The sequence below is a fragment of the Myodes glareolus genome, chromosome 6, assembly GCF_982192425.1.
Source record: "Myodes glareolus chromosome 6, mMyoGla1.1, whole genome shotgun sequence".
In the NCBI taxonomy this organism is placed as follows: Eukaryota; Metazoa; Chordata; class Mammalia; order Rodentia; family Cricetidae; genus Myodes; species Myodes glareolus.
The window spans coordinates 28,277,234-28,302,470 of record NC_142031.1 but is presented as its reverse complement, the minus strand read 5'-3'; the positions used below and the strand labels follow the sequence as shown (position 1 = coordinate 28,302,470).

Below are 25,237 nucleotides of genomic sequence, written 5' to 3'. Positions count from 1 at the left end.
ACCTCTATACAGGCCTTTCCAACTCGGGAACCAGAGGTGACTTACCTGGCCTTGTGAGCATAGCACATTTCCAGCCAGAGTGGATGATGTTCATATGCTGGAGGTCAAATATTTTAGCATAATAGTTCTTTACCCTGAGTGACTGATGCTGACGCACAGGGACCACATCTTTCCTAATGGTATGTGCCCCAGCACGAGTCACATCATAATAGGCATATTCTAGGTCACACACCTGTAGTGGCTTGGTGGGTAGGGTTTCTATTTACCAGGCTTCAGTCTTTGTGGATGACCCTGATGTGTTGGAGGTTACCTCCTCACTGGGATTTTTTTTTTTTGCAACAGCCACCACTAACCGAGTTAGACCAGAGTCCACCTCAATGATATCAATAGACAACTGTTGTTTAAATTTTTTCGACTCATGCTAGAAGGCAATATTCTGAGCCAACTCCTATTCTTGGTTCTTGTGCAGAGAAAGAAAATATTTAGACATCTATGCTCCCTTGCATACCCTGAGAGTCATGTAGCACAGTCACCACACCCTTATTGAATTACCATATAGCTGTCTTTGGGAATAGCTAAGCCAAATACCCCCAATACCCTACTGCTGTTTGTGTGCTGTGTGTGTTCAGGTGTATGTGTGTATGTGTGTATGTGAGTGTGGAACATAGCCATCAGCTTTAAGTGTCCATCTTCAGTTGTGGCCTACTTTCTGGGAGAGAGTCTTTTATTGGTGTTGAAACTCACCGATTGGGTGAGCCTTGCTGGCCAGCAGGCACCAGCAACCAGGCTGTCTCTCCCCCCCCCGCCCCGCCCTCCAGTGCTGGGACGACAAGTGTGCACCACCCTCCTGCTTTATCACCAGCACCACCATCATCATCGTTGATACTGGGGCTCTGGGCCCAGAACACAGGTCCTCACGTTGCCTGGAACGCACTTTATGGACTGAGGATCTCTCAGATCTGGAATCTTAAAGCACCTTCATTGTTTGTACCCAGTAATCTGTCACCTACGGCTCTATTTAGTAGCTTTGCCAACATGTATACTCTATATCCCAGGAAAGGCTGAACAGGAAGCTTATACTGCTGATTGGCAGTCTCTATTGAATTTGAACTGAAAATAAAGCCTCTGGTTTTTTTTTTTCTAATGAGTGCATGAATTAAGTGACATTTAAAACAACACAAAATATCAAGTAAACTCCTTTCACTCAGGGGTTTGGAGAGGTATGATGCAGAGCTGTTCAGTCCTGCTGATCATCGACACTATCTTACAAAACAGCCCAGCAGACAGCTACAAATTAATTAGTGTGTAGCTGCCAGCTGTATTCCTACCCAACACAGGAGCACTTCCCATCCATAGGTATTTTCCCATGAGCTAAAACTAACTATTCTCAACACACCCACTGCTCCCTGACTATATCTGAAAATTTCCTATAAGGGTCTACCAAAGTATTGAACATAATCCCATGCAACTGAAATTCTCTTACCTTCAGATCTTCCTGTTATGTCATAATATTATCCAACAGCCTGGCTTTCAGAGAATAAAAGCACAACACATCCCTTAGGGAGTGGGATGATCTGAGTAGATTCTTACTTGTAGATTTAGCCTTTTTGAAGCCAGTTTATATGCCAAGCTCCTCCACAAGAAAACAAAATTTTGTCCCCTAAGAAGGTATTACTAAAGCGTCTAGCTTGTAAAACCTATCTAGGAGGCCACGAGAGTGGATCCCTTTGTGAACTCCGCAGAGAAGCTGTGTGTATGTTATCATATGAAGAACACAGTAAAACAGACATGCCACATCAGCATTTGGGTCTGATAGGCCTGATCAGCCAGAGGGGACAGCGCAGACCTGCGGACAGAGCCACAGCAATGTGACAACTGCATCTGCGGGTGATGGGTTAAGACCGGCAGTCTCCCTTTCAGTCCAGCGATCGCTCCGTCCATTCTCAGAGGCGTGTCTCCGCCCACAGGAGACACAAAATGAGAGACTCAAGGCCTCGCCTGCAGGAAGTTAGAATCTAGCTATTGACAAATGATGGCACTATCAGAAATGATTTCAAATATATCGAGGCTGAGAAGATCTCTGAGAGTTTTATGGGGGTTGAGTCGATATAACTGACTGGAGAGGAGCTGGAGAAGCCTCAAGAAAAGCAGAAGGCAGACGCTAGGGCTGGATGGAAGCTGACAGAGCTGTGGGTAAGACATTAGAAAGTGTTTCCCAGAGCACAGGCCGTGCAGGAAGGAGCGGTACAGGAAGAGAGGATGTGGGACCGTGGGAATGTGGGACCGTGGGAACGTGGGAATGGGAGCGGAGGGGAGGTCTGAAGGCCAAGCCTCAGAGCACAGCCCTATAGTTGAATTTTTCTTTGGGCTGCCAACCAACTTCTAAATAAAGACACAGAGACTTATTGTTAACTATGAGTGCCTGGCCTTAGGCTTGTCCCACTAGTTCTTACAGCATAATTTAACCTGTTTCTCTTCGTCTACATTTTGCCTCAGGGATTTTTGCATTTTGTTTATTCTGTATGTCCCACTCCACGTCTGGCTGACCGGGCCCGGGTGTCTCCCTCTTTTTCTCCCTCATTCTCTCTCTCTTTTGAGCCTAGATTCCTCCTCCTACCTACTTATTTCTCTCTGTCTGTCAAGCCCGCCTATCCCTCCTCTGCCTAGTTATTGGGGGTCCAGCTTTTTATTAGATCAATCAGGTGCCTTAGGCAGACAAGGTAAAACAACAACACATTTTACATAATTAAACAAATGCAGCATAAACAAACGCAACACACCTTTGCATAGTTAAAGTAATACTTCACAATGCAGCACTCCTTCATTTCTTACAGGTATTTGAAGATGGGTCGCTAGATTTTATGAATGACCAAGTAATCTACTAGGCACAGCACTCACGTTGACCAAGCTCCTTACAGATTAGGAGCCCTCCAGGGGTGAGGATCCAGTGACCTTTTTAGAAAGTCAGTCACTGTTTTGCATGGGGTACTGAGCATTTTAAAACTTCCAAGAAATGCAGCCATTGACCTCTAGCTCACAGAATACTTCAGATCTATACAGAACCCTTAAAAGGCGTCTAACTTCCAACAAGTTTTCAGCAAACTGACCTGGCTTAAGTTAAACACCATTTTTACACAGCAGTCAGGGTGACAGGACACGCAAACACAGCACTCGTCACACGAGGTTCTGTTACCACGGTAGAGTAAGTGGGATTCTGTCAGCAAGAGACTGAGGACACAGACAAGGGGCACAGCATTCCCTGTGGTGCTTGGGGCTCCAGACTTCAGACACCTGTCCTCCAGCACTGCCTTACCCTACCAGTGAGCTCCGGTCTCACTCCTGTGTGGCTGACCCGGATGCAATGGGGACCACTTCTACACAAGTCCTTTCCAAGTCAGGAACCTGAGGTGACTAACTTAACTCTTGTTAACACCTTACTTTCCCCAGGATGCATGGCTAATGCTGATGAACTTGGGGGCTAAGTCCTCTGAGGCTTCCTCCAGGCAACACACCAGCAGTGGGTTCCCAGGTGTGATACCTACAGAAGAGACTCCAACTTTTGTAACAATACCATGATTCGGCCAGGGCTACCTCCTCATAGAGACTTTCTGCATCATAACCACTAGTTTGATCAAAGTACCCCCGTAAGGGTCTGTCCTTTCTCTTTAAGAGACAAGCCCTGCACACACACACACACACACACACACACACACACACACACACCACCTGTCTTCCACTTCCAGCCTGCCAGTCTTTCATTTTCCTCTTTCCTTTGCCTCTTTTGAAGAGGCAGCTTATGCCTCTCTCCCCTTTTCCCCTTCCCCCTCCTTCTCTCTGGTTCTCTCTCTCTCTCTCTCTCTCTCTCTCTCTCTCTCTCTCTCTCTCTCTGCTCTTCCCCTCTCCCCTTCTCTCCTTTCCCCCTCCCTTCCATAGCCCGCTAAATAAACATCCAACCTTACTCTCATGGCATGCCTATTCATCTTGGTTTCTCACTCACCACACGACCCCTGTCTGGGACCCACTGGCCCTCGTGGTTTGCTGCTGTTCCCCTTGGGGAACTGCAGGGTTTTATTTTTACCATAACACCCCCCAAAATAAATTATATTGATAGTTTTTGTGGAAGGTTTTTAATTTCTTGTCGAAGGTAACATTTCACACTTCTTTCTCTTTCTACAGAAAAGGAAAGGATTTAAGCTGAGACTTCACATTTTGAAAGAAGAAGCCTTGTCAGCATGGAGATGTCCAAACTGTAGTTCTGTTCAGGTCTGACTTTCCAGCTCTGAATCTAAGCTCCCTGGATACCCCTGGAGCCACGGAACACAACTGCTAGCCTCTTACTGCGTTGCCCCATCACTGTCTTCAGTAACAACTAAGGAGAGAGAGAGAGAGAGAGAGAGAGAGAGAGAGAGAGAGAGAGAGAGAGAGAGAGAGAGAGAGTTGGCATATGCATACTTGTGAATGCGTTTTCAAAGAAGTGTGGATATTAGCCATCAGCTTTTGGTATTGATCTTCAGGTGTAGCCTACCTCATTTTTTTTCTAAGAAAGGATCTTTCCTTGGTCTGGAAACTCACACCACTGGTCAGGCTGGCTGTCTTTGGCTTTCCAGAGCTGGGGTTGCAAGCATATACCACCCTGTGTGGATTTATTATTATTATTATTACTATTACTATTATTTTGAGTTTTCAAGATAGGGTTTCTCTGTGTATCTTTGGCTGTCCTGGAACTCACTCTATAAACCAGACTGGCTCAAACTCACAGAGATCCGATTGCCTCTGCCTCCCATGTGCTGGGATTAAAGGCATGTGCCACCATGCCCGGTCTAGTATTATTATTTTATTAATATTATTATAAAAGCCTGGATCCAGTGCCTAAAGTTCAGGTCCTCACAGGGTTTAACAAGAACTTTATGGACTGAGGGTCTCTCAGGCCTGCACTTTATTCTTTCCTGACATCTTGGTGGCCCTTCATTGTCTGTCTCAGATAACCGTCATCTAAGTCCTGTCTGTAGCTGTGCTGTCATGCATGTTCTGGATCCCAGGCAAGGCTGGCAGTAAACATTATCCCTGCTGATCAGCAGTCTCTAGTGAATTTGAATTGATAATAAAACCTTCAGTTTTGTTTCTGAAGATCACCCGAATTTAGTGACATTTTAACACAAAGTACCAAGTAATAAACTCCTTTTCCTTGGTATTTTAGAAATGTTTAGGGGCTGGAGAGATGACTCAGTGGTTAAGAGCACTGACTGCTCTTCCAGAAGGCTCGGGTTCAATTCCCAACAACTACATGGCAGCTCACAATTGTCTGTAACTCCAATTCCAGTGGATCTGGTACCTTCACACTGACATACATGTGGGCAAAATACCAATGCACATAAAAACAAATAAAATCTTTTAAAAAGATAAATGTTTGGAACAGAACAGCTCAGCCCTCTGCAGACCATCACCACCAGCATACACAACAACCTGACAGCAGTGTGTGTGTGTGTGACTCCAGCGTACATTTTGGTCCAACGCCAGAACACCACGGTGCCATGAGCCAAAACTAACTATACCTGCTGCATATGACTAGGAAGAGAAATGAGTACAGAAAGATTTTGGGAGAAGCACAGGATCTAAACTTCCCACATCTGAGATCTGAAACACCCATGTTCTGGTGCAAACCGTCACTCTGGTCAGGTCTCTTGCTGCAAATATGGCATAAAGGTCCCAGGTCTCTGTCCTTAAGTCACCTGCTTGGACACATAAGGTCAACCTGTGGGAATCCTTCACATCACCATTGGTGGTTGACATTTTTTGAGTCACTGGCCTTTATGTCCCCAAAAGGACCTAGACCATTAAAGTGACCGGCTTCCATTGGTGACCACAGCGCAGTCCCCAGGCACAGGCCGAGTAGCTGTCACACAGCCCTCCTTTCTTTCTGCTCTTCACACCAGCCTTGTCTGGCAGGCACTATCTGTACTCCTTGCCGGACCTCTTGTAGGAAGTGGCTCTTTAGGTTCTCTGCTTTTGGAGAAATGACATTTTTTTTTTTGGTTTTTTTGAGACAGGGTTTTTCTGTAGCTTTGGAGCCTGTCCTGGAACTAACTTCTGTAGACCAGGCTGGCCTCGAACTCACAGAGATCCGCCTGCCTCTGCCTCCCGAGTGCTGAGATTAAAGGCCTGTGCCACCACCGCCCGGCTGAGAAATGACATTTATAACCTGAGCTACAAAACTGAGATGGAGAATTAGAATGGTTTAATGTCAGAAGAACAAGAAAGAAGACAGGTCGGGAGAGGCAGTCATGCCACACATGACCTGACCCCAAACCTGCCATCCTGTTCCTCTTTGCTGCTCTTCTCCCACCCAGTGCTCGGGATCTGCGGATTTAGTCTGAGCAGCCCTGGGATGCGCTGGAGTGTTCAGATCAGCCACAGTGATAAAGGATACCCACCCTGAGGATGCTCTTTCTCACCGCAGTGGTGGCAGTTGTTCAACATCTGCTGCATTTCAGTACTTTCTCAGTAAAGAGTTTAAGGAAAGAGGTCCGAATGACTAAGATGTACAGAAAATGTCAACATGAGGCCCTGAGATATGACCTCTGCATGCAGGGTTCCGGGGTGCATAGAGTAAAAAGAGACACACCTTGAAGACCCTGTCCCCTTACTTGGAAATATGATTTTTTTCTGTGACTATATGTGGAAGATTTAACATATGGATATATGACCTAAATCAGTGAATGTTTGAAAATATTCACTTTCCTTTTAGCTTAGTATCCTACTTCAGATAGCCCACTTCCATATTATACCTATAGAATATATAGACACACGTATGTATGCTTCTATAAACCAAACAAGTCTCTGCTTTATCTATGTTCTCATGGAAATCAAGAGAATTCCCAGTCACCACAGGTAAGGGGGTGCTGTGATAAGATTGAGAGAACTGTGGCGTGGTAGTCATCATTTTTTTTATCATAAGAAACATCTTCTAAAGAGAAAGCTCCCCTAGTGCTGGAGCTTCCACATCAAGGCAGTTATGGGAGGATGTCATGGCAAGGGACACTCAGTAGAGCAGCTGCTCACTTCGAGACTGGACAAAGAACAGGAAGCCATGTTGGGGATGTGGCCCAGCTGGTAGTAGTTGCCTACTATGCATGAAGTCCTGGGATCCCTCTTTAGCACTTTCTAATCCAAGGGGTGTGATGATAGATGGCCTGTAATCCCACAAACTGGTAGGTGAAGGCAGTAGGATCAGCAGTACAGACATTCTTGGGTATTTAGCCCACTCGGCGCTGAACAGGCTGCGAGGGTCCGAGCCTTTAAAAAGATGAGAGTGATCTGGTGTGGTAGTGTGTGCCTTTAATCCCAGCACTCGGGAGGCAGACACAGGTGGAGTGAAGTCAAGGCTAACCAGGTTTAAATAGCACGTTTCAGGTCAGCAAACTTACACAGTAAGACCCTATATCGGAAGAGAGAGAAGTGGGGGAGGGGATGGGCTGGCTCTCCCTATCCCTGCAATGATGTGCTCCCAATGACTCGAAGCCCTGACCCACTTTTAAAGGTTCCATCACCTAGCAGCAAACCTTAACTGGGGACTAAGCTTGAAAGACACCATAATAGTTACTTTTTCTGTTGTTGTGATAAAAAATGCCACAGTCAAGGCAATTATGGAAGAAAGTTTAGCTGGACCACAGTTCCAGAAGGTTAGAGTCAATAATGGCAGAGCAGAGGCATGGTAGCAAGTAGCAGGACGGGGCGAGGAACAGGAGGCTGAGAGCTCATATTCTGAACCACAGCATGAAGTGGAGAGTGAACCGAATTGGAGATGTTTTTAAATATCAAATCCTCCCCTTGTACCATACTTCCTCCACCCAGGCCACACCTCCAAGACTTCCCCCAACTCCTGTACCAACTGGAGACCAAATGTTCAAATGACTAAGACAATGAGGGACGTTTGTCATTTATTTTTTATTTTAATTAATTTACTTGCTTCTTTTGAGACAGGATCTCACTCACTGTGTAAACCGGGTTGGCCCTGAAGTGACAAAGATCTTTCTGCTCTGCCTCCCAAGTGCAGGGATTAAAGACACGTACCACAAAATGCTCCCACAACTCCAAGTGTGTGGTAATTTAAATAAGAAATGTTAGCTGGGTATTGTGGTAGAATCATTTTCACTGAACTCCAATATTGACACATTATAGTATCTACTTCCTGTGTTCCAATTCCATTTAAACAAATCCTGGCTGACCCTGGTCCGCAGTTTCTACAGTCAGCTTTTCAAGTGATTTCCTCTCCATAGTTGCGGCACCCAATTCTAGGTGCATTCAGTGCATCTTTATTTGTATCCCTACATTTTATCTTCTTGCTTTACTGTTGTAGCAAAGCCTTCAAGCAGTACGCCCAATGAGAGTAGAGAAACTGGACACCCTTGTTTCGCTCATCATGTTAGTGGAAATGGCTTGAGTTTTCCCCATGTAGTGTAATATTGGTTTATTGCATATAGTCATTAACATATTGAAACATATTCTGGGCTTTTCATGAAGAGAGTTTGAATTTCATCCAAAGCCATTTCTACATCTACTAAGATTACTTTGTGATTTGTGTCTTTCAGTCCATTTTTGATTTATTATATTCATTCACTTGCATGTGCTAAACATTCCCTGCATCTCTGGGATGAAACCTACTTGATCGTGGTTGTTAACCACAGTTTGATGTAATTTTCTTGAATTCACCTTACAAATATTTTATTAAGATTTTTTTTTGCATCTGATGCAGAGATCCACTGCTAAGCTCTGGGCCAAGCTCCTCAAGTCCAGTCCTATAGAGGGAGGAGCAATAATATGAGTCAAGGGATCAAGACCATGATGGGGAAACCCACAGAAAGAGCTGACCTGAGCTAAACTAGGCCCTCTGAATGTGGGTGACCAGTTGTGTGGCCTGGGCAGTTTGTGGGGCCATTGGCAATGGGACCAGGATTTATCCCTAGTGCATGAAGTGATTTTTTTGGAGACTATTCCCTATGGGGGGATACCTTTCTCAGCCTAGATACAGGGCGGAGAGCCTTTGTCCTGCCTCAAGTGATGTGATAGACTTTCTTGATTCCCCATGGGAGGCCTCACCCTCTTTGAGGAATGGATGAGCAGATGGGGTGGGGGGAAGATGGAGCAGAAAGAGGGGAGGAATCAGGAACTGAGATTGGTTAAAGGTTGGTACTTTTAATTATGTCAATTATGATCAATTAAATGCCCTATGCCATTTAAAACTAGAAAAAATATATATTTAAATAAGGAGAAATATGTTGTATAAAACCTTTGGTATATTTCTTTTCGGCGGCAAAAGGTCACACCTATGTGAGAAAGTAAAATCCATGAACAACATAGAAAAACGTAAACGTTTGACTACGGGTGAAGAAGCAGGGATGGGGGGCGGGGCAGGTCAGCAGATGGGTACGCGCGATACCGGCCTCCAGCTACAGGTGGCACTATTGGAACCAAGGGCTGGCGCCGTGTGACGTCATCACGGCGGGCCACGACGCACGCTAAGTAGAGAGGCGTCGACCACAGCGCGTTTCTGAGAGGGCGCTCTGGATCCCTCGGCGTCTTCCGGCGGCCTTGAGGTCGCCACCCTGGCCGCTCTGGCCCGTCTGGCGTTGGGTGGGCGGCATAGCTACGCTCACATGAGCCAGCGGCATTACGGCCGCAATGGTCGCGGTCGGGGCCGATCGAAGAAGAAGAAGGGCAAAAACTACATCCCGGAAAGGTATGGTGCTTTGGTTCCGGGCTGGGTCGTTCCGGCTGCCGTGGAGGCCTAGTGTCTTCTCCGCGGCCTTGCTCTCTTCCGCCTCCCAGAGTCCTCCGCGCCGAACCTCCCCAGCCCCGGCATTCTAAGGTCTCAGTCTCGTCCTGACGGGGCTCTGTCTGGAGCTCGGGCCGGCGCGGAAGTGCGCTTCGGGGCGCGGCTGCCGGTCTGGGAGTCGTGTTGAGGCGCTGTGTGAGACATCCGGTCTGAGCTGGAGACACCCTGCGCTCATTCCCGGCCGGAGAGATTCTGTGGCTTCTAGAACTCTGGAGGCGGAGCTGTCATTTGAGGGAGGCTTCCCTGCCCGTGCCAGTCTTTAGGTGTACGGTTTTGCTCACAGATGGTGTGAACTCTGCTTGCGACTGCCGGCCCCCCTTCCCGTATTTCAAAAGTCGGTTGTTTTATCTCCACAAATATGGAATAGCTGAAGTCAGGCGTGGTCAACATGGCCTATCCTCTTACTAGAATTAAACAAATCTTTTATCTCCACAATTAAGCAATTGGAAGATAAAACCCAGGGTAGACAGACTGTCCTCTCCCCATTCCCAGACTTCAGTAAGCTTTCACCTCCACTAAGGAGCGACACCTGACATCCAGAATGGACATAATGCCCTCTTTGACTTCTCAGACTTGAGTAAGCACTTCCTTTTATCTCCTGAGTAATTTTAGAGTCTGTCAGCTTTCCTCTATCGTCGCCCAGTGCAGAACTTGTTTGACGGTGCAGAAGACAGGTGTCCATTTTTTTCACTCTCATTTCTTTCTAATCCATTCTTAACATACTCTTATATAGTTAATCATTTAAACTGAGTGTCAAGTAGTAATTGAGAAAAAGCTCTTAGATGTAAGGTAAAGCTTGACTTTAAAACTAAAAAGCCAACCGGATGGTGGTGGCGCACACCTTTAATCCAGCACTCAGGAGGCAGAAGCAGGTGGATCTCTGTGAGTTCGAGGCCAGCCTGGTCTCCAGAGTGAGTTCAGAAAGACTCCAAAGCTAGACAGAGAAACCCTGTCATGAAAAGCCAAATAAATTATTTTAAATAAAATAAAAAGCCAACTCTTTGTCATGGCCTACACACTAGGTTTCACTGTTCAGAGGTTGTCTGTGTCTCCAGCCCAATCTCTTGCGCTCAGTCCTTACTTTCTGATGTTCTATACTGGATGAACCCTGGTTATTTGTAATTCATGGACAGAGACCAACTCATCTGTGAGTCTCCAGGCTGCCCCCTGGAAATTCAGGTTGTCTATTCGTAGAAGAACTAGCAGACTTCTACACATTGAATTGTCACTCTTGTGGAAACCACAAACACTGCGCACTGAATCTGAGCTCACAGTCAGTGTGTAGGTATGCATTTCTACTGGCTGGTTTTAATATTTTTAGTTACCACACAAAATGTGAATCTCATTGTGACATTCTACATGTATGTCATTATTCTTTGCTCACACTGACCCCCACACATAACCTTCCCCTCCTCTGCCTCTTGTGTCCTCCGCCCCCTTTAGTCACCTTCCTCTGACACAATCCCCTTCTGCCTTCATGTCTGATATATCACCTTGGTATTTGATGCTGGGCTGGGTTTATCAGGAACGTGAAAGTTCTGGCCATTTTGGTTTTAGGAATTTCTTGTTTGTGTTGTTTGTATCTGTTTTCAAGATGGAAACAGGAAGAAGAAAGTGTAGGTTGTTATTTGTTGAAAGAGAATAGGTTGAGTGGCAAAGGGCAGAGCAGACATTCTCATAAAGAGACTTTCTGTGTGTGCTAGGTGCCCCATTATTCTGTTGGGGAGGCAAGGCTGGTATTCAGTTTGACTAACAAATACTCTGTCATAGGTGGAGAGACTATCTCCCAGTTGGACAGCGGATGCCTGGGACTCGTTTCATTGCTTTCAAAGTTCCTTTGCAAAAGGTAAGTGAAAGCTAATGCAGGATTTTTTCAGAAGTCTAAATTCCCCTTGTAGAACACTGACTCTCAACCTGGTTGCTCTCTAGTTCCCATCTTATGTCACTACTAACATGAAATGAGATTCACAGAGCAGTAAAGTCTACATCTGTATCTCATTTTAAGGAAAAGACAGTATAATGCCCTAACTATAATATGAAGAATAATTGTAACTGTGTTGTGTTTTTTGTCCACCTGACTGAACCAGATAGTTGAGTAGCCACTGTGTTGATAGGGCAGTTCCTCCCCTGGAAATCCAGTACAACTTGTGGGGAATTGTTTGTGAAATGAATTTTAGTTCTGAGGCTTAGACAGATAGGAAGAGGCTTTTGTTTTTTTCATACCTCGTTAATACTGACTAGGACATTCTGAAGGCATTCAGGCAGTGGACACAAACACAGAAATATGTATATCAAAGTGAGTCCCCCCCCCACTACCACTGAAGGAGAGATTGTTACGAGCTTCCAGAAGAGAGGAAACTGCCCTTGTTCTCATTGTGTGTGTATCTCATGGGGCTGGAATAAATACAAACTGTGTGCAGGACTTGAAGCAGGTTTGCTCTCTCTTACCTCACTCTGACAGAAATTTGAAGCAGAGCTTATGCCAGAAGAGTACTTTTCTCCTTTGGATCTTTTTAATAAAATTCAAGAACAAAATGAAGAACTTGGATTGATAATTGATTTAACATATACTCAGCGCTATTATAAAGCAGAGGTAAGTAGAACCTCTAAATGAAAAAAATAATTCATAGTAATTTAATAGCTTCCATCCTGTGCTGATGTGAAAACTGAGCTTCATTCATGGGTAGTAATAATTTTAAAGGAAAAGCAAAGTTTCCCTGATTTCATGTTGAAATGAGATTGGAGGCCGGGCATGGTAGTGAATGACGACAATCCAGATCTTAGGAGTCTAAGGCAGGAGGATCACAAGTTCAGTGCCAGCTTGGACTTACATAATTAAGTCTTAACAATAGCAGCAGCAACAGCACACACATACATACACTCACTAGATTGGAGACATGAATTGAACTATAATATTTAGTGGCTGTCACTTAAGTCTCTTTCATTAGCAAAAGCTTTGTAACCACTGAACATTAATTCACCCATCTCCCACACTCCAGTCCCCTAGTAACTTCTTGCCTGCTTTATAATATGAATTTATCAGTTTTAGTATCTCATTCAAGTAGCATAATGTAGCATTTTTAAATTTAATTAAAATATTAATTCCACCATTTCCCTCCTCCTTCCTTTAACCTCTCCTAACTCCTCTTTTCAAATTCATAGCCTCTAACACTTAATTATTGCTACATGTATATGCAAATAACTATACAAATGTAGCCTGCTGAGTCCATTTAATTTTACTTATATGTATGTTTTTTTTTTTTTTTTAGGACTGACCACTTTAGGGTGCTTATATCTGAAGACTAATTCTCCATCTCTCAGTTGTTCTTAATTGCCTGTAGTTCTTCATCTAGGGTAGGGCCCTCTGCAATTTCTCCCATCCATGTTGGCATGTCAATTGGTGTTATTGTTCAGGTCTTGTGTAAGCACCCATATTATTGAAATTTCATGGGTGGAGCCTTTTCTGTCGCATCTCTAAAATATCATCTTGCAACTGACTTCCTGGTCTTTGGACTCTTACCTTTCTATGTTCCTCTTCTGAGATGTTCTCTGAGTCTGAGATGGAAGGATTGTGCTTGAGATGTATCAGTTGGGGCTGGGCAGCTCACAGTCAGTTGTTCTCTGTGTTTTGACTAGTTGTGGCTTTTTGTAATAATCTGTGTACTGTAGGAGGAAAAAAGGAAGTATCTTTGTGTGAAAGTTATGCTTATTAATAGAGAATTTTTTTTTTTTTCGAGACAGGGTTTCTCTCTGTGACAGCTCTGGCTGTCCTGGAACTGACTCTGTAGACTAGGCTGGCCTTGACCTCACAGAGACCCACCTGCCTCTGCCTCCCAAGTGCTGGGATTAAAAGCTTGTGCCACCACCACCCATCAAGTACATTTTTTTAAGGTTTATTTTTATTTATTTGTATGAGTGTTTTTGCCTGCCTGTATGTATGTACATTGCAGACATAGCCTGGTGGCTGTGGAGGCTATAAGTCGGCATTTTATCCCCTAACTGGCATTACAGATTGTTGTGAACTGTTGTGTAGGTGCTGGAAATTGAACATGAGTCTTCTGCAAGAGCAGCCAGTGCTCTTAACTATTGAGCCATCTTTTCAGCCCTAATAACTTGTAATACTTGTCTTTTTGTGCTGAATTATTTCACTAATTTTGTTTCCAATGTTTATTGAAGCATATACAGAATCTTTCTCTTTTCTGGTTCAATATTTAAGCTATGTATATATGCTGTATTTCATTATGGACCCTATCTACTTCACCCCTTTCTGCCTTCCTTATCCTCCATGTGTGGGGTGTGTGTGTGTGTGTGTGTGTGTGTGTGTGTTTGTATTGGGGGATTTATCTGTTTTTTCATGAGAAAGTCTCATCATGTGGCCCTGACTGGTCTGAAATTTATTATGTGCACTAGGCTGGTCTTCAACCCACAAAGATCTACCTACTCTTGCCTCCCATGTGCTCGGATTGAATAAGTGCACTACCAGGCCCAGCATGTTCTATCTTATTTTAAAGGAACCCTCAAATATCATAGAATTTACCTCTACTTTCTGATATTCATGTATATGCAAAATACAATACTTTTTCCTTAATATCAGTTCTTTGACGTCAGATATATAATCTGATCGTTCCTAAATGTCATCAAAATTGTCAGTTTGAAGTTGGTTGTCTGTCAAATCTGGTTAAGACAAGACATTGCTGTCCATGTCTCTTTCACTTTCTTTTTGTCCCTCTCCTGAGTTCTGTCTTGGAGAGAGCCAGCCAGCGTATGCTTTAATGTTAGCTGTGTGCCTCCACGTGCTGGTAGAGTCCTTTGTTCTCTGCCAGTGGGCTAGCACAACCAGATTCAAGACTGTTTTCCTTTCTCCTTTCTCCCTTTCCTTTTCTTTCCTTTTCCTACCTTCCTTCCCTCTTTTCCATACTGTTTTGTTTTGGATTTGGTATTTGAAACAGAGTCTTAATATGTAGCCCTTGCTGACCACATGGTCTTCCTGCCTCAGTCTTTCTAATGCTGGAATTACAGATATTCAGTACTCCACCTGCCTTGAATTTTTGTTTAAACTTTAGATAGTGTCTCAAATAGCCAGGACTGTCCTCAATTGCTGAGGATGTCCTTAAACTCCTGATCCTCCTGCCTCTATCTCCTAAATACTGTGATTACAGGCATGGACCACCACACCCAGACTGATTTCCTTTTTTAGAAATCTTTATTCATTTTAATATGTATGTTTGTGTGCTATCATCAATTTATGTGCACCACATTCATGGTGGAACCTACAGAAGTTAGAAAAGGGTGTCAGATCCACTGGAACTGGAGTTACAGATGGCTGGAGTAGCTATATGAGTTTTGGGAACCAGAACTTATTCTCTACAAGAGCAGTAAAGGCTTTTAACTGTGAACCATTGGTCTGGCTGCCTTGATTTTCTTTAATATGACAGTTTCCAGTGTTTCTGTATATTTTGAGATGAGTTCTTGTTATATTGCTCAAGCTGATCTTGAACTCCTGTGTTCAAGTGGTCCTTCTGCCCAGCCTACTGGGACACATAGACTATAAGGGTGTGCCACTATGCCTGATATGAGACATTTTCATAGGTGGTCATGTGTTCTTCCATTAAGGGGCATATAATCAGTGGTTGTCTCTTAAGTTATTAGTAATTATTGATAACTGATCTGTTAATTCCTTTGAAGCTTCAAAAGTTGATTTTCTTTTTTTCTTTTTTCTTTTTTGAGACAGGCTCTTGCTGTGTAGCAAAGGCTGACTTCAAACTCAAGATTTCCTGCCTCAACCTCCCAGTTGTCTAGGATTACAGGTGTATGCCACCATACCAGGCTGTACAAGGTGAACGTTACCATTCATGTTCATTTAATGAAGTTTCTGCTTGTTTATTTACTCAGTGGTGTCAACAGGATTCTTTCCTCTTTGTAACAACTTCATCAAAGTAATCTCCTGGGTCCCTAATACCTGCCAATATTGACTAGTCAGAATTTATTCAATTTTTCCTCTCATTACAAACTCCTCTGCAGCTGCTTTTTCCAGTTGGAGCACTGCTGGAAGGCCTCTCTTTAGATAATTGGAACTTCTCCATTTGGCCCCTAAAACTTTTTGAAAAATATTCTTGAGAATTTCACACATGAATAATTTGTTTTTGATCACAGTTACCCCACAGCGCAGCTGATTCCTCCTGGTCTGCACTCCCAGTGTCATCTCTTCTTTTTTATGTGATTTGCCCTTCTTTTTTTTATTTTTTATTTTTACTTATTTATTTATTTTTTGTATGTTCACCACATGCTTGAAGGTGCCTGTGGGCAGTGGAAGAAGAAGGTAATAGATTCGCTAGACCTGGAGTTACTGGTGTTTTTGTGCCTGATATGGGTGCTAGGAACTGAACCTAGCCCAGGTCCTTGGCAAGAGCAGCAAGTACTGCTCTTGTTAGAGCTTCTTTCAGCTCTGACCCTCTGAGCCATTTCTCTACCCTACCTCGACACCACTTTTGCTTTTTGGGACAGGCTTTTTGGGAAGCCTGGAACTCGCTCTATAAATCAGGCTGGCCTCGAATTCACAGATATCCGCCTGCTTCTGCCTCTGCCTCCTGAGCGCTGGGATTAAAGGCCCAACGCCACTGAGTTCAGAATTAGTGCTGCCCAAGTGCACGTGGGTGTCATACCACCTTCTGGAACATGGCCAACTACCCAGGGCTGCAGTCCTGAAGAAAACTGACTCTCCCTTCCCAGGTAGCTCTTAGCTGCCAAAGTTCCTCAGCTAGATTAAACCATTTCTTAGTCCTAATCTTTTGACATGTCCTGATCATCTCTGATTACTTTTTTGCATGAAAGAATTCCGGACTCATCTTAACTGTTCCCTGCCCCAGCCTGACTCAGCCTTTTCAGAAGGCTTTGTTTCCTTTCAGTGGGGATAATTTTTCAGGCATGTGAGTGTCAGGTATATTCATTGACATTGTTGACATTGTTCTGAAGCTTTTTCTGTGGACAGAGCTAAGAACTCTGTAAAAATCATGATAGTGTTTTCCACTTAAATCCAGAGTTACATATTTTTCACCTAACCGATCTTTTTTTTTTTTTCTAAAATTTACGTGTATGTGTGTGTGTTGGGGGGTGGCTGTGTGTGTGGCTGTATCTGCTTGTCTGTGTCTGCCACATGTGTACAGGTGCCTGCTGAGGTCAGAAGAGGACTCCCGATCCTCTGCAGCAGGAGTTCCAGGCTGTTGTGAGCCATCAGACATGGGTGCTGAGAACTGAACTGCGTCCTGGAAGAGCAGCAAGCACTCTTACGCTCTGGGCCATCTCTCCAGCGCCTACCCTTCCCACTTCTTTCTCTTATCCACAGTTCTTTTTGCTCAGCTTATTACTGTTTTGTGAAGACACAGTAAGGTGAAATAATTAGAACTGTCCACATACTTTTTAGTCACACCATATAGACCCTCATCCATGTGGAATTTGGTGTGTTTTGTATACCTAGTGACTGTCCCATAGTTTTAATGAAAATCAAGCGCTGTTTCCTGGTGGGAACAGCTTTGTAAGAAGTGGCTCTGTAGTCAGAGTTGCTGTGATAGTAAGTTTATTAGTATCTACTTACACTCATGCTCCTCAAATCTTCATTATATGCAAATGAAATAATGTACATTTTTTTTTTTTTACTTTGTAGGATTTGCCAGAAACTATTTCTTACATAAAAATTCTTACAGCTGGCCATCAGGTACCTGATAATGGCACTATTCTTAAGTTCAAATGTGCAGTTAAAGAGTTTTTAAAGAAAAACAAAGACAATGGTGAGTCCTTGTAGTTTCTTTTTCTTTTATGTCTGAACTCTGTTGTGCATTTCAAATAGGTCTGGAAACTCTTTTAAAATCCTTTTTATTTTAATTATGTGTGTGTGCTTGTTGCTATGTATGTATGAATGCAGGTACTTAAGAGTCCAGAGACTTCAGATTCCCTCCACCTAGAGTTGTGAGTCTTCTGACATAGGTGCTGGAAAACCAAATTTGGGCCCTTTAGGGCAGATGTGTTTTCAAGTACTGAGCCATCTCTCCAGCGCAGTCTCCAGACTTTTGATAGTTCAGATTTTTGATATTGTTAATATTCTAATTTAAGTATGTTGTCTTTGAAAATGGCAGCTGGTAGTAATAAAGTGTTTTCCCTTTTGTTGGCCACACAGAAACAAAACTCGAGTGAGAAATGTGTAATATGATGGAAGTGTTTACCTTTTCCTGTAGTTAAAGGGTGATATGTAGAAGATTAAGAATCTTAGGGTCTGCAAGTTGCATAGAGACAACAGAAGTCAAAGGTTAAGGAGTGAGTCAGTTCCCTAGAAGACCAAGGTTAGGAGTGAAGTAGTCTCCCAAGAGAACAGAGCATGGGCAGGCCAGTAGAATTTCATCTTTGCCACGCACACTTCAGGTGTTCCTGCTGTTTCCCTTTTGAGTACAATTGTCATTGTTATTTATTATCAAAATGAAGGTGGGATGAAGTCTGTAGCTTAATTACAGAGCACTTGCCTGGCTTACAAAGGCCCAGTTTCAAACTTCAGTGTTGCACACACAGAAACACATTCTAGTTTCCTCTTCATGGTAAGGCAGCTTAACCAAATGGCTGCTTCTACAGTTTGCATCATTGTATCTAACCAGATTTTACAAAATTTCCACAACAGTGAGCTTTTGGTAGGTGATTCTTGATAATGTGTTTCTAATGCCACTTTTCAACATAGCAGTATTATTTCACTAATTTGTGTTGCTCTTTAGAAAATTGTCTTTAATTTACTTATGGTATATCTTGTTTCCTTTACTTAATTCTGCATTTCCTGTTTTATAGACAAACTTATTGGTGTCCACTGCACCCATGGCCTAAACAGGACTGGCTACCTCATTTGCAGGTGAGTTGCCAACCCAAAAGCAAATAGTGTTTAGTGTGTTTGTCTGATTACAATGGTAATGTAAGCATACATAGAAATGAGTGAAATATAGAGCAGTGTTTTCTCCACCCAGAGACTACCATTGTAGACTTTACAGATGCAGAGAGAGTGCATCTGTATGGCTTAGAGTACAGTAAACATCCAGAGTTACAATTTAATATGTGGTAGGTACCTCCCTGTGAAAGTATTTGGAGACCTTATTTTTTAAAGATTATACTGGTGGTTTTTTTTTTTTTTGTTTGTTTGTTTTTTTACATACTGACAAACATGCAAGTCACAAGTTTGGGGTATAATAAAACATAAAAGTGGTATGTGCATCTTTGAATCCACATGCCCCTGACTCAGCAATAATGTCACATGACATGCAGATACTGAATTAGGGTGTGGTCTGATGGTTCTTAAGGAATTGCTGTTCTGTGCAACATTATGTTTGTCCATTCAGAAGAGCTTTGCTGAGATCTAATTTGTATGAGCAGTATGGCTGCTGGTAAAAATATTTAATTTGCCTCTGAAAAAGGAAGGAAGACTATAATAGTAAAGATAATAGCAAGAAGACTCTAGAACTATCACTGTCAAGTGCTGAGGAGGATAGGAACATGATGCCATGATGGGGAGGCTTGGACCTAACTGTCAAGAAGACAGTACATTTGCATGGAAAGTTTGAGAGACTATCTGAAGGCTGAACTAGTGCTAGCTGTGTAGAGACACTGAAGAGACTGTAGACGAAGGTTCAGCTAGGAGCCTAGAGTAGTATAGCATATGCTTCGCTGGAGGAGGTCGGTGGGCAGTGCAGCAAGTGTGGCAAACAAGTGGAGCTCTTCTGGCAGGCAGGAGCCATAGTTAGGCCATACAGAGCAGTGTTTTGGTCTGTTTGTTTCTGCTTGTTGTTTTTGAACCTTTTGGGGGTATACTGAACCCATCTACTTCTGAGTAAAGAATGCTCTAAAGAGGTAGAGGCAAGGAATTGTTAGGTTTTTGTATGAATTGAAGTATAATGGTCTCTTGGACCAAGATGTCAAGGGCATTTTGGTGGAAGGATGTGGCTGTCAGGATCCTGGTGGTAGATTGAAGGTGAGAATGAGGGAAGAATGGGTGACAGTGATGGTAGCTCCTGTTTTTGACCCATCCAGTTGGTTTCCCAGTATTTTAGCTCTGTTAATATTTTTCCCAGTTGCTTTATATGTTGTTGGTTGCTGATGAATACACAGTAATATTAAGAAAGTCTCCTGTATTTTAGTTCAAAAAACATTTTGATGAAAGTGACTACTGAATCTGCCTTTTAAGCACTTGCCAGTTTGGTCATGAATTTCCTTTATTATTTATATTATTATATTAATGTAAGTATCTTTATTAATAGATTTCTAAAGTTGGTCAATCTTGGGGTAGTCTTTTTCCTATGGTCATGGCATGCCATTCTGTAACTGTTGGATTAGATATGTAGTATTTTCTTAGGATTTATGTCTCCACTTGTAAGTGAAATTGGACCTGTTCTGATTTTTGTTTTCTTTTGGTATATTTAAGTGACCCAACTTATGTTGTTTTGTTAGATATTTGATTGATGTAGAAGGCATGAGGCCAGATGATGCAATTGAATGTAAGTATGGGGGGTGTCACCATTTTTCCCTTCCTATAAAAGCTAAAGTTGGAAGTGTAGAGCCACTTTTCAATTTTTGGAGAACAAAATTCATATGATCCAATATATGCCAGAAAGATAGTGAAGAGAGAGAAGAGAGGAAACTACCTCTTGGGGCTGGGGATGTGGCTCAATGGTAGAGCACTTGCTCAGTGTGTGTGGAACCCTGAGTTTTATCTCCAGTACCAAAAGAAAGAAAAATAATAGCACTATAAGGTAGTCTTGCCAATAGCTTGTGAAGGAACATATCTGTAAGCGATATGTGAGATACAGCAACCTAATGACAGTCAGTGAGTAGGAGCGTTGGTTTGCTTTCCTGGGTAAGATTTCTTTCTGTGCCACTATTTCTAAGTTCATCTTCATCCACTCCTCAGTATTCAACAGCTGCCGGGGGCACTGCATAGAAAGACAGAACTACATTGAAAACCTGCAGAATCGTCGTGTCAAAAAGTAAGTCTTCCATTTTGCTAAGTGAGATTTTGGTTAGGGAAACTTCTTTAGTATAATTCAAGTAGCACATTATCCAGGCATCTTGTCCACTTACTGAGCACTAAACAAACAGGAGTAGGGGAGTTGAGGTACTCTGTTCACCCACCAAAGGAGATAGTTACTAAACTGGCCACTAGAACTGTAATCTGGTGACACCATGGGATACTTCTCTTTTAGGAAACGGAATACTAGCACGTCTAAGTCAGGTGATCTTGAAGACTCAGCACATCTTACTGAACAAGTCCACAGCACTAAGAAGCCTGTGAACCAAGGACCTCGGAACCATTGGCCTGCTGGTCGTCCAATACCTTCCCGACATTTTTACACCCAGTCCCAGTACTCCCAGCAATTGTTCAGGTACCCGGACTTCCCCCTTTCTTAGAACTGAGATGGAAACTACTTCAGACCAGGAAAGTGCATTGTAACAATAGCCAGCAGTTGGTATTTTCTTCCATTGTCAGCCAGCAGGGCTCACACTGCTCTGCAAACCAAGTACTTGGGGAAATGTGCTCTTCAGAGGCAATTGAGAATGAAAATTTTATTTTACTATTTTTAAATTTAGTTTAATCCAGGAAGAGTTAGATGTTGTTACTGGGAAATAAAATCTTTCATTCGTGTGTGTGTGTGTGTGTGTGTGTGTGTGTGTGTGTGTGTGTGTGACACTTGTACACAGAATCAGACCCAAGATTCGACCTCTGAGGTATGCCCCTATATTCTTAGGCTTTATTAATCTTGAATTCTTAGGCTACATAGTTTTTGAAATAAAGAAGGCTATCATTTAAAGAACAAATACAAAACCAGGCAGGGTAGTCAGTGCCTGCAATCCCAGCACTGGGAAGTAGAGACAGGAAGATCAGGAGTTCATCATTGGCTATATCGTGAGTGCAGGGTTAGCCTAGACTAAATGAGACTCTGTCTCAAGGAAGAGAGAAAGATAACAAGTTTTGAAGGATAATAATATCCTAATAGAGATAGTTACAAATGATTTGAACAGATTAAATCATACAAGTATTTCACATGGGAAATGGGGAAATTCTTAATTCAGTTAAAATAGTCTATTAGGATTTTCCAGACAAGTGGAAGAGAGAAAGTGGACAGGTAGATGAGAAGGGGCCTTCACTAGGGTGATTGGCATGCATGACTGTAAGATGAAAAGTTTCTCAGCAAGCCCTCTGTAAGCTGGAGACCCAAGGTTGCCAATAGTGTGGTCCAGACCCAGGGAACATGGTAATTCTCTGTCAAGAGTCCTAAGGGAAAACCTGAGGAACCATGAGGGAGGGGATGGGAGGTCAGGAAAGCGTAAATTTGCCTTTCCTCTGCCCTTGTAGTTTTCCTGCAGTCCCAGCCAGGCGGTGGTGCCTGGGACATGGAAGGCAGATCTTCCTTACGCAGTCTGCTCTTCGTGCATCAGCCTTTTTCAGAGACATTCTTGTTGACAGATGCAGCAGTAATGCCCCACTAACTTTAGTCCAGATGCCACCTAAGATAACTACCACAGCTTGTTGGATACTCCTAGCTGCTAATTTAATTGTGGTTTTTATGAGCACTTGAGGGCCATGACTATCAGGCTGGGTGTGAACTTGTCTCCTTACTCTGCCATTCACACCGTGTGCAATCTTGGGTGAGACCACATCTCTAATTTCCATTCTTTGAGATGAAGATTTTGAAACAACCCGTAACTATGGCTGTTGCCTGCTACATCTGTTAAAGCAAGTTGTTACATTGTTACACTATCAGAAAGATGCTGATGGTAACCTTGAGAGTGGGAGTAACCCTTTTGAATCAGTTTTAATAGCTATAAAGATGGTCATACCTGGCCAATTCCATATTGAGACTATACTTCTCAAATCCTACTGTCTCAGACAGAACTAGGTGCTCAGCATACGGTAGTATGTGATGGTAGGAAAACTGGTAGTAACCTGTGATTCTGAGTGGTCATATACTTAAGTAACCATAAGCATACTGTGACATTTTATAAAGCCACTGAAATTAAAGCTTGTTTATAATACTAAAATACAGTAGCTAGAAAGATAGCTCAGCAGTTAAGTGTACTGGCTTGCAGAAGACTCAGGTTCGATTCCAAGTATCTACATGGCTGCTCACAACTTCCTGTAACAACAGTCAAAAAGATCAAAAGGTATAGAGACCAAAGAAACAGCTAATCATATTTGACTGTGTGTGTGTGTGTGTGTGTGTGTGTGTAGAGGGCATGCGTGTGAGGCCAGAAGATAACCTCTACTATTACCCTTCACACCCCACCTTGTCTGAGATAGAGCCTCCTGTGTTCCACTGCACATGCTAAGCCAGTTTCCCTCGAGCTTCTAGGGATCCCCTGTCTTTTCCCTCATCTCATCATAGGGATTGCAGACACATGCTAGTGTTTCTCAGTTTTCCCTGGGTTCTGGGCATCCAGCCCCAAGTCCTCATGCTTGTGCAGCAGAGCTTTACTCACTGGGCCATCTCCTCAGTCCTAGCTCCATTCTACAAAAAATAGAGTCATCTAGGTAGGCAAGAGTAAAATCAGAATATCTGTTATTTTATAAAGTCTATTATAAAATGTTAATCCTGACAATGATTTACTATTTCTTGTTTAAGAAAATTTTCACACAACCAGAGTGTTTACCAGAGAGGCCTTATCCCTCTTCCTGGTCCGGCTGAAGAGTACTATTTTCAGAGAAGATTCTTCTGGAGCGTGAAGCAAAATGGTAGTCAAGCAACCCAGAATAAGAAGTGGATTTCCGGTAGTTACCAGAGGCCGTTCTACCCAGCCTACTAGGGATGAATCCAGTGAGGCACACGTGGATGGGCTCTTACAGGGGCCACCTGAAATCAGAGCTGGACAGAGGACAGCTGGATTACTTTTAATAAAATCAGGTCAAAGCAATTAAAACATTTTTTTTAACATTTTTTAACTTTTTAAAAATGTTTTTTAACTTTTTAAGATGTTCCTTTCTGTGTGTTAAGTTTCAAGATGAATTGCATTACTGATGGCTATTGCAGTCCAGAACACTTCTCATTCTAGGCTCAGCTTTTCTCAAAGGTTTCTGAATGGGTAAACTGTTATTAACTTGCAAATGTTTTAATTGCCTTTTATTTTCCCTGTCTATTTCCTCTGTCCATACTTGTAACTGTATGTGTAGGTGCAAAAAGGTTCATAGTGTCTTACCATGTTCTGTTACTAACAGTCTTCAGGGGTGTCTTTTTATCGTAACTGTTCAAATTTCCTACTAAAAATCTAGCCAATAGACAATTTATTTGGCACTTACTCTCTCTTTACTTATGGGACTCTGTTCAGCGTTCTTTCCTTGGTGATCAGGGTCAGAATTTAACCAACTTCTTATTGAACTGCCAGGTTAACCACCTAACCCAGAGAAGTGTAAATTTTTAGGGACTGATTGTTAAGTTGGGCAAGAGGAAACTAACCAATAACCAGAATGCTAGTTAAATTATAATTTATCTGACAGAGTCACTGCTACCAACAGGGTAGAACTGTCCAGAAAGCTTGAAAACCTCTGTAGATTTTAAAGGTCAAACAGACTAGGACTGTATCCATCCTTGGTTATCCTGGAAGACAGGTGGTACTGACCCTGCAGCCCTCTGTTCAGGATTTGTCCAGGGGCCTCCCACAATGCAGTGGTGCTCTTCCTCTGGAACACACTTCAAGCTACTTGGGGTGCTAATTACTTCTGCTGTAGAACTCACTCAGGAAGTTGCTCATCATGACACGTCATATAGTCCACAGCAAGCGTTTGATGAATGCCTGGGCAATTAATTTGGCTTCTGTCTTTAAAGCCTCTGATTTTGAGAATTTGTAATGCTGATGCCACATATGGTAGCTATTTTCTCTGTCGTGTGTGGACATGTGAAGTCCGACCCTGAGGAAGCTTCAGCAGCTCTTCTAGTCTGGCCTAATGGGACTAATTTGCTCTGTCAGGTTTCTTCACGCTCAAGTGATGACTCTTAAAGTTTTTCTCTACTTACCACATTTAACAGAGATTCAAAGTGCTTCTTGCTCCAAGGCTCCCCCTGCAGAATTCTTCCCCAGAATATATCTGAAGGTTTAGCATTGTAAGAAACTGGATCAGGCAATTGTGAAATAAGAGGACAAAGCCGGGGCAGGTAGAGCAGAGCATCCAGCTTTGAAGGTGTAAAGAACAGCTTGGCAAAGCAGCTTCTGCGGAGGACACTGCCAGCAGAGGGTCATTGCATGCGCTCTGCTGCCTTCCTGTCTCTACCTTTGGATTACCAACACCTTCTTAAAAGCCTCGCTTATCATTGGATAACTGAGCTTTCATTCTTACACACACTGGTCTGGCTTCTGTCCATGTCACACCATCCAAAGGCCTAGTGAAAGGAAGCA

At 43.0% G+C, this 25,237-nt stretch overlaps 1 protein-coding gene across 1 annotated transcript; it reads left to right on the top strand.

Annotated features, from left to right (window-relative positions):
- Positions 1 to 9,525: 9,525 nt before the first annotated feature.
- Dusp11 (dual specificity phosphatase 11) lies at positions 9,526 to 23,767 on the top strand. Its single transcript, XM_048416634.3, has 9 exons — positions 9,526 to 9,736; positions 11,603 to 11,678; positions 12,294 to 12,425; positions 17,493 to 17,616; positions 18,656 to 18,716; positions 20,303 to 20,349; positions 20,763 to 20,838; positions 21,055 to 21,234; positions 23,473 to 23,767. Exons 1-9 carry the CDS (start codon positions 9,654 to 9,656, stop codon positions 23,651 to 23,653), a joined length of 960 nt encoding a protein of 319 aa, XP_048272591.1. The 5' UTR covers positions 9,526 to 9,653; the 3' UTR covers positions 23,654 to 23,767.
- Positions 23,768 to 25,237: the final 1,470 nt, after the last annotated feature.

Excerpts from the sequence above, each read along its gene's own strand:
- Dusp11 (XM_048416634.3), top strand. The coding sequence starts at position 9,654 with ATGAGCCAGCGGCATTACGGCCGCAATGGTCGCGGTCGGGGCCGATCG. Across the intron at positions 12,426-17,492 it reads AGCGCTATTATAAAGCAGAG|GATTTGCCAGAAACTATTTC; the intron begins GTAAGTAGAACC and ends TTTACTTTGTAG. Across the intron at positions 20,350-20,762 it reads GCCAGATGATGCAATTGAAT|TATTCAACAGCTGCCGGGGG; the intron begins GTAAGTATGGGG and ends TCCACTCCTCAG.